At 57.9% G+C, this 14,112-nt stretch overlaps 1 protein-coding gene across 3 annotated transcripts in view; it reads left to right on the top strand.

Moving 5' to 3' along the window:
* Positions 1-14,112, top strand: part of PPP1R13B (protein phosphatase 1 regulatory subunit 13B) — a 73,246-nt gene that overhangs the window by 56,618 nt on the left and 2,516 nt on the right. The window contains exons 5-12 of one of the 3 annotated variants that reach the window (XM_036432428.2): positions 729-830; positions 3,491-3,665; positions 4,300-4,496; positions 5,858-5,998; positions 8,660-8,840; positions 11,035-11,204; positions 11,561-12,062; positions 13,206-13,969. In XM_036432428.2, the coding sequence (XP_036288321.1) occupies positions 729-830; positions 3,491-3,665; positions 4,300-4,496; positions 5,858-5,998; positions 8,660-8,840; positions 11,035-11,204; positions 11,561-12,062; positions 13,206-13,969 (2,232 nt within the window). The remainder of the gene's footprint in view (positions 1-728; positions 831-3,490; positions 3,666-4,299; positions 4,497-5,857; positions 5,999-8,659; positions 8,841-11,034; positions 11,205-11,560; positions 12,063-13,205; positions 13,970-14,112) is intronic. The other 2 variants (XM_036432429.2, XM_036432430.2) reach the window with 2 other exon arrangements.

Here is a 14,112-nt window from a genome sequence, read left to right on the forward strand (position 1 = left end):
TACAAAAGGGCGGAAGGTAAGAGCACAGTGGGCTCAGAAGTAGAAAGTGGAGGTCTGAGGCGGGACAGTGCACACGCCTGGTTAGCAGCAGCGGGGCTGGGGGGACGCAGGCCTGGCAAGAGTCCGCACCGATGGTCAGCTCCAGGCCCTGGGCATGTCCCTTCCCCTTCTCACCACAGATGGAGCGCAGCAGGCTGGCATGCACGCAGTGCCTGAGTGAGGAGGTGCTGGGCGGAGGGCCGGACAGAGAACAGAGGTGTGGGCTTCGCCTGGCCTGGCTGCCTGCTCTCACCCGTGGGATGGAGATGTGCTAGGCCCTACCTGGTAGTGATGGTGAGGCTTAAGCAGTTGTAGATGACCCACACGTGGCTCAGTACGGAGCACAAGGCAAGCGCTGTAAACATGCATGGTCTATCATTATCTTCAGCGGAGAATGGGCGTACGCTTTCAGACTCCGTCAGCTACCTCCTCTCCGTATTCCCTCTGTTGTTCATTTCCCAGAGGTTATTCTGTCTCTAGTGGGTTGGTCCTTACCGTAGCCCGCTTAGATATTTGTTTCTCGAGGCCAGTGTTCTATTTATGAAGCACTCAACATTAGGAGCGTTCTATGAGAAAACAGGTCATTTGTGCTCTTCTGACCCTAGGAAGCCTGTCTGCACCCCTGTGCTCCCGACACCCGGGAAGTGGGGCTTGCAGACACGCTCCAGCCCGTGCTCTCTCCTCTGCAGGTGGGGCATCCACGCGTGGAGCTGACCCTCTCAGAGCTCCAAGACATGGCAGCCAGGCAGCAGCAGCAAATCGAAAACCAGCAGCAGATGTTGGTCGCCAAGGTGAGCTTATAGAAGCCAAGGTGGGGAAACGTGCAAAAGCTTGTTCTCCACAAACTGGTCCTATAGGTTGGGGTTCGTACACTGACAGGTAACTTTCGGTGGGAGGACCAGGCCACAGAAGTCTCGGCACCGTGTTTCTCTCTGCCATCTATCTCCTCCCTGCAATAAACTCATGCCGTGGCTGCCACAAGGGGGCAGGTATCAGGACAGGAGCACTTGGCCCTTGACCTGCACACACAGACACACTGGAAATGACCGACCTTGCCCTGTGGGATAATATTCGGGAAGAGAGGGTGTTTTCCATTGTCATCCCCTTTTCCCGCTGGGTGTGCCCTCGGCCCGTGCAGTCGGCTAGGGTGTTCCTGAGGAAGCCTGTGGCCCTGACCGCCTGCTGGTCCCGGCCTGAGACAAGGACACTTGTCACCAAGGGCTTCCCTGGGAGAGGCCACGCTCAGGCACCGTTTGGTTTCCTACGGTGGCGGCATAACGGGCTCTACGTTTGCAGTTGGGACTCTGGAACAGTAGGACTTCAAGTTTTTCCAAATGATGGTTTAGTGATGGATCTTAAAAGTGAAAAACCATGGGGAATCAGGTGGAGGGAAGCTATGGGGGGGGAAAAAGAGGAACACCTGTAATAATCTGAACAATAAAGATTTATTATATTTATTTTTTTTTTAAAAAAAAGGTAAAAAACCAGACCTGTCAGCCGTGCCCTCTGGGAACGGCTCGCCCTGCGATGGGCTAGGTGCCTGAGCTGCTGAGAGCCGTAGCCCGCGCTGCCTGCTCCTCCTGCTCTCTGCCAGAGAGGCCCTTTTTATTTCTTTATTCTTATTATTTTCCAATTACAGAGCATGTGCAATATTACATGAGTTTCATGTGTACAGCATAGTGGTTAGACTTTTATAAAACCTCCAAAGCGTCCCCAAGAGGTTGAAGACCCCCTTGACACCGCAGTTATTAGAATGGTGTTCCCTGGGCTTTCTTACCCCTGTGGCCGTTCTGTAATACAGCTCACGTCTCAGTCCCTTCACTTTCCCTCAGCCCCAGCACCACTTAGGTCGTGGCATCGGCAGTCTGATCTCTTGTCTGTGAGTCTGTTTCTGTTCATTTATTGTTTGTTCATTTGTTGTTTCTTAGAGTCCACATATAACTGAACCTGTAGATTTTCTTTCTTTATTGATTAAGTTATTACATGCATAGCCCCCTCACCCCCCCTATTCATGCCCTCACCCCCTGTTGTCTGTGTCCATTGGTTAGGCTTATATGCATGCATACAAGACCTTTGGTCGATCTCTTCCCCTTACCCCCACTCTCCCCTGCCTTCCCTCTGAGGTTTGATGGTCTGATCAGTGCTTCTCTGTCTCTGGATCTGTCCCTGTTCATCATTTTGTGTTGTTCATCTGTAGATTTGCTTAATAACCATATGTCCAATCCAACTTGTTTCATTTATTGAATGCCCCTGTACTTGTGTAAATAATAGGTTAAGGTGTACTTGTTCTTAAAAGTTGTCTTACAAAGTTTATTGGTCTTATAAGAACAAAAAACAATGAGAAGTTAAATCAGGAAGTATTTCATCTTAAGATTTCTAAGATGAAGTGTACATAGTATTATGTAATTATAATATTTTCTAATTCTACTTTTTTTTTTTTTCCAAATGTTGATTCAAGAATATTATTGTTGAGGAAATACTTAGGTATTTTCAGGGAGTGAACTGCAAGTTCACGCTGACTTCACATGTGTCATACGTGATGCCTGCATAACCGCACAGGGAGGTCTGTACGTCATATGGGGCTTGAAGATTAATGCTGACTTATCCCTAAGGTGTGTCCACATTGATGGGGGAAACTACTGAAGTGCGTATGTTTTTACTTTAGGATGGCCCTGTTTCTGTTTTAACTATAAAATGTTCCATGAGTTTTGAAGAAGTGAATCCTAAAGAAAACGACACTTCCTGAGCTGTGGGATGTCCCTCAGCAAATCAGAGGTTTAGCTCCTCACTGATCAATGATTGCTCACCCTTTTCAGCAGACAGCCCCCTGCTGGCCGCCCCGCTTCCTGTAGGTGAGACGGGCCTTGGAGCCCATTGCAGTGAGGCCTGTCTGACCACAGGAAGCTGTGGGCTCACAGACAGGATGGTGAGGCAGCCCTGGCTGCCTTCCCTGCTTCCTGGGGGAGCACTTTCCTGTGGGAGCACGTGTACGCTCGGTGGTCGGATGATGCCAAGCGAAGCCCACTTGTGAATCCCGACTCCCCCTCCCGCTTCCTGCCACGCAGTAACCAGTGTTGTGCCGTCTTATGTGCATGTGGCTCCTCGGGCGTGTTCATGTGGGGTTTTTTTGTTGTTGTTAATCCTCACCCGAGGATATTTTCCCTGTGACCTTTTAGAGAGAGTGGAAAGGAGGTGAGGGGGGAGAGGGAGGGAGAGATCCACTGACCTCCTCCCGCTGAGGCCTGGGATCAAACCCAAAACCCAGGTACAGCTCCCAACTGGAATCAAACCCAAGACCCTTCGTCACGCGGCCAACACTCCAACCACTCCAGGCCGGGCCTGGAACATGTCTCCGTGTTGGGATAGGTGATACTGTGCAATGCACTCCAGTTTTCTCTGTATGAAAGGAAGCGTGCACCTGCCTCAGAGTGAGCTGTTTTTCTCTTGTTAGGAGCAGCGGTTACATTTCCTGAAGCAGCAGGAGCGCCATCAGCAGCAGTCTATTTCCGAAAACGAAAAGCTTCAGAAACTGAAAGAACGAGTAGAAGCGCAGGAAAACAAGCTGAAGAAGATCCGGGCCATGAGGGGGCAGGTGGACTACAGCAAGATTATGAACGGCAATCTGTGTATGTCCGTCTCCTGCTCCCACGCTCAGCAGGCCCTCTCAGTCACACGGAGTCAGAGCCGGGTGGAGAGGGCCCTGCTCGCCCAGGGGAGAGAGCGGGTGGGCGGAGCTGAGTGGTCTGGGGTCTCCCCGCCCAGCCGTGCAGCACTGGCCCAACTCCTCCGGGGCCTGTCACAGTTAAGCAGCTGAAGTCTCACTGTGTATTACCATAGACCATTCCAATGTGCACTTCCTGGTTTTGTCGAATGTGTCTTGATCCTATTAATCCAGTGAGGGCCTGCTCTGTGTGCCATGATGACAAAGCAGAAGGGAGGGCCTGCCTCACAGAGCCGGCTCTGCTGGTGCTGAGATTCCCAGGCGGCTTGACCAAGCTCGCAGTGGGGCTGACTGCCCTAATCAGAATATTCACTAATGAGTGCAAATATTGTTTGCCGTGCGAGCAGTCACACGTGTCCTGAGGGCTGGAGTGTGTCCTGGGTTGTGGGTGTCACAGTCTTCTCTCCAGGGTCTGGCCTCAGTGATGCTGGAGTTGAGTTAAGCGTATAGTCAGGAAGGAGACACACCAAACAAAATGACACCCCCCAGGAGAGGAAGTCCCAGCTGAGCGACGTTTTCTTTCTTGGTGGGAATCACAGCCGCGGAGATAGAGAGGTTCAGCGCCATGTTCCAGGAGAAGAAACAGGAGGTGCAGACGGCCATTCTGCGCGTTGACCAGCTCAGCCAGCAGCTGGAAGACCTCAAGAAGGGCAAGCTGAACGGGCTGCAGCCATACACCGGCAAGCTGCCCGGCCCGGCCGCCGTGGAGCTAAAGAGGCTGTACCAAGAGCTGCAGGTAACGGTCCGGGATGGGTGTAGTGACCTGTCCAATCTCCAGCCTTTCTCCTGTGGGCGGGAGACCTCAGCTGCTGGGGACACGCTGATGGATGCTAGCTTGACAGAGGCATGAAACGTATTCTGTACAAAGGGGCTTTTACCCACAAACAGTACAATTTAGTGGCTTGTAGTATCTTCACAGAGTTCTGCAGCTATCACCACAGTCAAGTATAGAACATCTCCATCAGAAGACCACCCCCTCAGTCATCCCTCAGGAAGCCACCCCCTCAGCCATCAGAAGCCCCACCCCCTTAGCCATCCCTCAGGAGGCCACCCCCTCAGCCATCCCTCAGAAGCCCCACCCCCTCAGCCATCCCTCAGAAGCCCCATCCCCTCAGCCATCCCTCAGAAGCCCCATCCCCTCAGCCATCCCTCAGAAGCCCCACCCCCTCAGCCATCCCTCAGAAGGCCAACCCCCAGCCCTAAGCAGTCAGGAACCTCCTCTCCCTGCCTGTAGCTCCACCTACTCTGGACACTTCACATGTACAGGTTGCAGTGTCACATGTGGTTTAGGCGTTTTCAGTGCGGAGCTCCAACGCAGAATTGAACTGGCAGTGCAGTGAACTAGTAAAGAATTTAGCTTTAGGTGATCTTTATGGTGTCTGTGTAAACTGTTTTGATGAGATACTTAGATACCTGCTGTTCAGTCCTTGACTCAGTCAGCATGAGCTGCTGTAACAAATACTGTGGACGAGGTTAACCTAGACCCTGAGTCTCACAGTTCCGGAGGCAGAACTCTAAGATCAGGTGCCTGCCAGCAGACGAGTTCGTGGAGGGTCTGTTCCAGCTTATAGGCGGCCACCTTCTCACTGTCCTCACGGTTCCCGTCTCGTCCTCTTCTTATAAGGACACCTACAAGCCCCATTCTCACCACCGCTGCTAAGCCAGACCCCTCCCAAAGGCAGCACCTCCAAAGCCCACTGAAATGAGAACCTCGCGGGCAGTTTGGGCCACGCTCTGTGAATTCCCGCTGCCTCTGCAGAGAGGTGCCTCCTTACGGGGCTCGTGGGGGTGAGAGGACACCTCTGCTTCGTTCCCTAGCGGAGTGGTCAGGGCACTTGTCACTGAATGCCATCCCCAAGGACGGAGGTCCCGGTCCCACAGTCACGGTGCCAGGCATTCTATTTGGCCGCCCTCCTCTGGTTCACGGGAGTCTGCTGGCTTCAGCGGCCGCGCCCGGGAGCACTCGTGCGCAGCAGCGCACGCACGTGTGAGCGCCATCAGGACTCCGCCGCCGCCTCACCCTCTCCGTCTCCCTGCGAGGGCAGTGTGACCGAGTGCCTGATACAGGTCACACACGTTGTCTTTTCTGTGTTGCAGATTCGTAACCAGCTTAACCAGGAACAGAATTCAAAGCTGCAGCAGCAGAAGGACCTCTTGAATAAGCGCAACATGGAGGTGGCCATGATGGACAAGCGCATCGGCGAGCTGCGTGAGCGTCTGTACGGGAAGAAAATCCAGGCATGTGGAAAAGCAGTGTGTCAGACACAGGGTTCCGCCAGAGGGGCACAGCTTCCCTCTCGGGGCCTGTCTCCATCTCTCTGCCCAGATGATGCAGCATAGATTGGCCACAAACCATGAAATCTAGAAGGAAGTCTTCTTTCCCAGGAGGCACCTGCCTCTGTGTCTGGAGTCAGCCCCCGTCAGAGCCACAGGCTGTGCCCACCCCCGCCCGCTGTGGGCTGTCCCTCCTCCACTGGGGAGCTCGGGCTCGAGTCGCAGCGCGGGGCTGGGTCCCAGCCACCATTCAGCTGTGCCACATGGGCAAGTTCTGTGACCTTGTGTGGCCTGTGTCCTTGCAGGAAACTGATTTGTCCCAGCTGCCCCAGGAGTCGGCATGAAAGGAGGCTCAGAGGAAGGACTTTGTAAGCTCCTGGGCAGAGTTCTATATGAGTGGTTAGCGCTTTCAAAATACTGATTTGGTGTTTTTTTTTAAATGTGTTTTTATTGATTTTTTACAGAGAGGAAGGGAGAGAGATAGAGAGCTAGAAACATTGATGAGAGAGAAACATCGACCAGCTGCCTCTTGCACACCCCCTACTGGGGATATGCCCACAACCAACGTACATGCCCTTGACTGGAATCGAACCTGGGACCTTTCAGTCCGCAGACTGACACTCTATCGCTGAGCCAAACCGGTTTTGGCTGATTTGGTATTTTTTTTAATTTCAAACGTGATAAATGAAAGCTAAAACAGTACGAAAATAGGTAAAGGAAAATGTGGAAGTCCCTTCCACTCTGTTCTCATTCTCAAGGGGTGATAGTTGTTAATGTTCCAGTCTTTTGCTTAATGCAGACAGAAAGTATTGGATTTCTAACTGAAGTGGAATTGTAGGAACACTATCACTCACACTGCTCTGAGCCCGGCCTTTTTTAAACCTGCAGCCTGGGTATCTTTCCAGGGCGTCACCTCGCGCCTTCTGTAACTTCTGTGCAGTACTCCACGTCCCAGGCCGGTGGCCGCTTGCCCAGCCCTGTTGTCGGGCAGGGGTCCCAAGCCTTGTTCTTGCTCTCGGTGCTCCCGTGCACACGTGCCTGGCTGTGAGCGCGTGCGAGGTTCGGCGGACCGCTGTGTGGATGTGGCCCTTCCCCCTCCTGCGCTCGTGGTGCTCAGGTTTGAGGACGCGATGCCTGGGCCAGAGCTGACTGGCACTCTGCCCTCAGGAGTGGAGACTGGACAGGCAGCCAGCCAGCTGGACGAGGCTCCCAGAGTCCCCGGTTCACGCTCAGTAATCAGTGCTTTCACCCTCTGAGGTGGCTCTCAGGCGGGGAGGCGGGGGCTTCTGAGGCTTTGCCCGTGGATGGGTTAGGGAGATGCTAGAGGAAGACGGATCTGGTGGTTCTGTGGCTGCCGTAGCCCGGGCTCTCGGGGACGCCTCTGGTTTACAGCCTGCACTCCTTTAACCGGGGCTAGTATCACGCTGCGTCTAACTGAGCACGGGGAATGGTTCTCTCTCGATGCGGGTGAGCAGCACAGGCCGTGAGAGGCGCACGCTCTCCAGGCCGCTTCCATAGCACCTCCAGTCCGAATGCTGGTCGGGCTCCCCAGAGAAACCGAACCTGTAGGTGGGGGGGCCGGGGGAGCAGTATAGGGAGAGATTGGTAGGTTGATTTTAGGGAATTGATTGGTTTTAGGGAGTTGGGTCACACAGTTGTGGAGGCTACAGCCTGAAGACCCAGAAAATGAATTGTTGATGTTGCAGCTTGAGTTCAAAGGCAGATTCCCTCTCCCCCGGAGGATAAAGCTTTCTGTCAGAGGCCAGCACCGGATAGGATGTGGCCCACCCCCACTCCAAGGGCCTCTGCTGTGCTCGCAGTCTGTCATTTCCATGCTAATCTCATCTAGAAAGACCCGCAGGGCAGCCTCTATCCGGATGTGCTTGTCCAAACATCTAGCCACGGGGACACAGAATCAGCTGCACAGATAGCTCTGTGCGTTACTTGCTGCTTTCTGCCCAGTACTTCTGGAGATGTGCCCCTCCCACAGGTCCACGCACCTCTCAGCAGTAGAGCCATGGACCCACTCCCCAAGTGGCTGCTCACGCATGCAGAGCTGCACACAGCTGAGGGAGGTTACACCTCTCTTGGGGATCTGGGGACCCCTAAGGAGGCAGGGGTTCTGTAGTTACATCCCTCCAGTTACAGACTCTGTTGTTGGGCAGCATAGTGTGACCAGTGTTATTGGCTGTGGCTTGGTGTCCTCAGGGAACCGGTCAGAGCCTCGCCTGGTTCCGGCCTGTCACTCACTCAGACCTCACAACAACCCCACACTGACTTTACAGATGGGCACAGAGATTCAGAGAGGTTGCGTCACTTGCCCAAGGCAGCACAGGAAGTATGTGGCAGAGCAGGATGGGAAGCCAGCTCTGCTTGGAGCCCAGGCTCTGACCACTGCTCCTGGGGAGGGGGCACATCCGGGGGGAGGTGCCTGGAAGCAGTCCTGGTGCGTCACAGCGCCCAGCTCTGAGGTCACCGGGGAGGGCCACTCCCAGGCCGGGGGTCAAGGCCCTCCCTGACGTCTCCTTCCTGGACGCTCTCCCTCAGGCAGTGGGGCTGCCTTAGTGCAGGCTGGTGAGTGAGCCTCCCCGGGAGGAGGCTGACTCTCCTTTCTTCCCGGAGCAGCTGAGCCGAGTGAATGGCGCGTCATCGCCACAGTCACCCCTGAGCACGCCTGGCAGGGTGGCTGCCGTGGGGCCCTACATCCAGGTCCCCAGCGCCAGCAGCTGCTCAGCCCCGGGGGACCCTGTGAAGCCCCAGTCTCTCACTGTCGCTGCAGGAGCTGCCCACGGAAGGCCCAAACCTGGTAAGTGGGCGGCCCCCTTCTGGGGGTCCGGGGGGAAGAGGAGCCTTGGAGCAGCGTCCTCAGAGGGCCCCGCGTGTTCCTCACTGCTGTTCTGTGAGGTGGCCGCCCAGGCCCCTGCGTCACCCTCACGGGGAGAAAGCCCAGCTGGGGATCTGGGGAAGAAACCTCTTCGGTGGGGACGCTAACCGTGCTGTGGCTGCTCTGGTTCGTGGCCCTGGGACGGCCGTGGTAGAGCCAGAGTGACCCGCTGGTGGACAGTGTCTGACCTGGACGTCGGGCCTGACTGCGGCTCCCACGACCAGCTGCAGACCCTGACAAACCGTATGGCGGCGGGCAGGCCGAGGGCGCTCCGTCCCTCATGCTGTTTTCCAAACTGAGAAAGGCTGGTGTCCCTTCGAGACTGGAGAGAGATGTACATGTGGACATAGTCTGCCCCTCCCTCCAGCCGGGGCCAGGGGCTGCCCCGCACCGGGACCTGCTCGGGAAGGGCTGAGTGAGGCTGCACACGTGGTGTTTCCGTGTTCTTTTACCAAATGCAGATGAGTTCCTGAGGTCAGGTGAGGCGTTAGCTTTATCTTCAGTACAAGGTCCCCCTTCACACTGGGAGATGATTTCCCTTGATAATAAGAGCAAGTGATCTTCCTCCTGTACCTCCTGCCTCATCCTCAAGAAAGGAAATTCCTTTCTTCATCCCCCCCTCACTTTTCGGTGCCCGGTTTCCATGGAGCCTCTGGTTGCCGTGGGCCTTTAGAAGCCGCTGCTGGTTGGCCACATTCCTGGTGACCATGAGGGAGGGCGCAGGACGTGGAGCTCGGCCCGAGAGTCTGCTCTGGACTCTTTCCTGTCAGCCCGGCTTTCACCGGGGGCCTCCCCGGGGGTGCGCCTGGCCTCCCCTGGGAAGAAGGAAAAGCATTCCAGCCTGGAACAGGCGGACAGCCACACAGAGCGAGGTGACCTTTGGCCTTGGACTGCTCAGCAGGGCCCTGCAGCTAGGCTGAGCCGAGTGGAACCTGCTGCCTGGAGCTGGGTGATGTCAGCAGTGCGGTAACAGCTCTGTCGCCGTGGGTGCAAGGCTGGCACGGCTTGCTCTGGGACAAGCCGTGTGCTGCCGGGTCAGGGCCCAGCCCGGCTCAGAGGCTCTGTCCGTCCTGCACACGCCGGGGCCTCTGGTCATGCCCAGAGCACGTGCGAGCCAGCCATCCGGAAGAGTGAGTTCCCTCCACTCCTCTTCATGTCCGCCCGCTGCGCCGGCTGGAGGGACGAGGACCCAGACCGTTCCCGGGATCTCCTCCCGTCCCCGTGGCTGAGGCTGGGTGTCGGCGTGTCAGCTGTGCCTGCTGGGAGACAAGAGCTGGTGGGCTAGAGCCTGGCCACCAAGGGAGGGAGCGGTGCCCTTCCTGTCCGGAAGACACTCTGTGAACGCGGCTTCTCGGTGCTTTTCTGAAAATGCGGGCTGACTGGCCTTACCGCTGCTGTGGGGCGCAGCCTGGCTCTCCAATCGGTGGACCGCACCGGGTCCGTGTCAGGACTCACTGTAGAGCAGGGTGGGGAACGTCCGGCCTGCGGGCTGTGCACCGCCCACAAATGGTTTGGCCTGGCCCTGCCACGGCATCAGGGGTGAGTTAATTCAATGTGGACCAAATGGAGCAGCTCCTTTTTAAGCTGATAGTGTGGACACGAAGGATGTTATAAATACCCAGGTGCCTTCGGCAGAGGAAAGGCCCCCGCCCGTTTTAGATGGCAGAAATTTCTAGCAGGTCGGAGTTGAGTTTTTCTTTTAATACTGAGCAGTGCAGATCAAACCTGTTACGGAGTCAAAGGAGAGTTCTTGGTGGTGGTTGGGTGTGGATGGTCTGTAAGGAGTGTTTGAACAGTAAGGATCGTGCTCACTTTGTTCATTAATATTGATGTACAGGTGTGAGCTGTGCTTAAATGAGGGCTGAGAATGTCTCTGCAGACCTCTGTCCCCTGGCAGGGTCATGGCTGGAGCCTGCACGCTGAGCCACACAGCGCTGGCGGGACCTAGTCTGCAGAGGCTGCCCTGGTCCTGCCGTGCCCTTGCGAGCTGGTGTACGGGGAGGGTCAGCCCTGGCGGGGCCCTCCATCAGAACGATGTTCTCCTCTGATGGGGCTGCTCTGTGCTGACTCATCCATCCAAAGACAAGCCTGACTTAAACTCTGTGTTCTCTTCAAGCCAATGACGGGAACTGGCCAACACTGAAACAAAACATGAGCTCCGCAGTGAAGGCAGCGCAGATGGCCAGTGCGGACTGGAAGGACCCGAGCGTGGAAGGGCCGCTCAGGCAGGGGCCCGTCTCCAGTCAGCCTGCGCCCTTGTCCGCGCTGGGAGCCCCGGAGAAGCTGGTAGGCCCCTTGTCAACATTCCAGGGACACAATGAGCTCCGGACCCTGTCACGTTCGGCCCTCATCTGCGAGGGTACAGGCTGTCATGAGGCAAATTATTCTCACTTGTGTCCAGACGACACCCCGCCTGAAGGAGTCCACGGCCCTACGCACCGGGCAGGGGGCCACATCAGGCTTTAGTCAGGGCGGTCCTGTCACAGGCAGGTGACCGCCCACCGTGCCCGATCCCCGGGCCCTGTGCCGGCCACAGCCGACGTGAGGGATTGCAAGTCCCCCCTGGTCTTCTCCTGTGACTGTGGGTGGGAATCTGCTTAACCTCCCAGAGGTGACTGTGTTTTCTTCACGTTTAAATTTAGGGCATCGAGAGGGGTAAAATGCCACCCCCCATCCCTGGTGGCGGCAAGCAGCTGCCGCCGAGCTGCGGCACACACCCGAGTCCTGCGCCCACGGGCCCAGGGCCCACAGACTCCCTGGAGAGGAGGAAGGAGGGCAGCTTGCCCAGGCCCAGCGCAGGCCTGGCCGCTCGGCAGAAGCCCGGCCCTCTGCCCTCCGCGGGCAGCACCCAGCCGCCAGGCTCCTCCCAGCAGATCCAGCAGCGGATTTCTGTGCCTCCGAGCCCCACGTACCCACCCGCAGGGCCGCCTGCGTTTCCCGCTGGAGACGGCAAGCCCGAGCTCCCACTGACTGTGGCCATCAGGCCCTTCCTGGCAGATAAAGGGTCCAGGCCCCAGTCCCCCAGGAAAGGACCCCAGACGGTGAATTCAAGTTCCATATACTCCGTGTACCTCCAGCAAGCCACGCCCCCCAAGAACTACCAGCCCGCAGCGCACGGCGCCTCCAATAAGTCCGTCAAAGCAGGTATGTGGGTGTGTCCTCCGGGGCTTTCCCGGGGAACACGCCAACCCGTAGCCTCACGTTCGGGCCACACGCTACCTCGGGTAAATCAGCCTTACCTCTCACACGCCTTCGGTTCGCGTGAGGTGGATGGTCACAGCTGACTTCCTGTCGAGCGCCCACCCCTGGGAGCGATTGCGCAGTGTCTTCCCTCTCCTGCTTCCTAGTACCCTGAGCAGCTCTCCCAGGAGCCGGTGTGGGCTCTGCCCAGCTCTCATCTCCACCTCCTGCCATTGCCGAGCCCGGCCCTGGGGCATCAGCAGGGGTGAGGGTGTCTGTTGCTTGGGGTGTGTTCCCCCCAGAGCCGCAGGGGAGAACAGCTGATTGGGTGAGGGGTTGTGGCCCTGGGGCAAGGTGTTGGGGGGAACAGGTCGGAGAACGGGGCTTGGTGCCGCACCCCCCATGGTCAGTGGGTTCTGACCTGCATGTCAGGGTCCTGCCAGTGAGTCTGGGCTGGGCTTCCTTAGACGTTCTTGGGCGTGAGTGCAAGCTTCCAGACTCGTAGTGGAGGGGCTCCTGGATGCCTTTTCCCGTGCCCAGCGACCTCTGAGGAGAGACTGCACTGACCAGGGGCTTGGAGCGGCCGAGACCCTTCCTAGAGCTCCAGGCGACCTTCCCGTCAGGCCCAGGGTGCTTCCTGCCGCGCCCAGTCCGAGGCACAGCTCCGTGGTGGGGAGCCCGGTCCGTGGCCATTTAAATGTTCGTTTGGGAAAGCCCCATCCCGGAGCCCCAAAGGCAAACGCGGAAGTTAGATTCTCCACGTGGCCAAAGTGTCGGCACACACGGGGCACACACGGGGTTTAGATTGCGGCTCACCGCCGTGGCCGGTGCGGCTCGGCACTGAGGGTGTGGTTTGATTCCGGGTCGGGGTGTGTGCCCGGGTTGTAGTTCAGACCTCGGTCGGGGGGCATGTAGGACACAGCCAATCAGGGTTTCTCTCACATCGACCATTTTCTCTCCATCTCCCTTCCTTTCTCTCTAAAATCAATAAGAAACATGTTTTCTGGTGAGGATTAAAAAAATAAATGTATTTAAAAGTGAGGGTTCAACAGCCGGCCGGCCTCGGTGTGACCAGAGGGGCTGAGGGTCCCTGTCCTGTCTCCTCAGTGTACGGCAAGCCCGTCCTGCCGTCGGGCTCCACGTCCCCGTCACCGCTGCCGTTCCTTCACGGGCCGCCGGCCGCCAGCACCTCGCAGCCCGCGCCCCCCGCAGAAAGCGCCGAGAAGGAGGCCGAGCAGGACAGCCCGGCCCCGCCCGGGGAGGCCACGGGCGCCATGGAGAGCCTGCCGCGGCCGCTCAGCCCCACCAAGCTCACGCCCATCGTGCACTCGCCGCTGCGCTACCAGAGCGACGCGGACCTGGAGGCGCTGCGCAGGAAGCTGGCCAACGCGCCGCGGCCGCTCAAGAAGCGCAGCTCCATCACGGAGCCCGAGGGCCCCGGGGGGCCCAACATCCAGAAGCTGCTCTACCAGCGCTTCAACACCCTGGCCGGCGGCATGGAGGGCGCCCCCTTCTACCAGCCTGGCCCCTCGCAGGACCTCACGGGCACCCTGGCCGACGTGGACAATGGGAACACCAACGCCAACGGGAACCTGGGGGAGGCCAGCCCGCAGCCCACGGCACCGCTGCCCGCCGAGCCCGCCCCCGCCTCGGACGCCAACGACAACGCGCTCCCCTCCCCTGAGCCCGAGGGGCTCCTCCGTCTCCAGACCCCCCCGGCCGGGGCGCCCGCCGAGGACAACAACAACAACGTGGCCACGGCCCTGTCCCCCGAGCAGGTCCCGAGCCCCGGGGCCGAGGCCCCCTCTCCAGGGGACGAGCAAGTGTCCCCGTCACACACCCCCGTCGCACCCCTGCTCGCAGCCTCTACGGTGGGTGCCGGCCTCCACAGGGCCTCGTGCTGGGAGGGCCCAGCACTGTGCTGGGCGCGGGGGCATGGCAGAGGGGTCCCTGCCCATAGGGAGTCGGCCCAGGGGTACTGGAGGCCCAGCTGGGAGGCCCGAGAAGATGGTGC

The sequence above is a fragment of the Pipistrellus kuhlii genome, unplaced genomic scaffold (assembly GCF_014108245.1).
Source record: "Pipistrellus kuhlii isolate mPipKuh1 unplaced genomic scaffold, mPipKuh1.p scaffold_m20_p_110, whole genome shotgun sequence".
Classification (NCBI taxonomy): Eukaryota; Metazoa; Chordata; class Mammalia; order Chiroptera; family Vespertilionidae; genus Pipistrellus; species Pipistrellus kuhlii.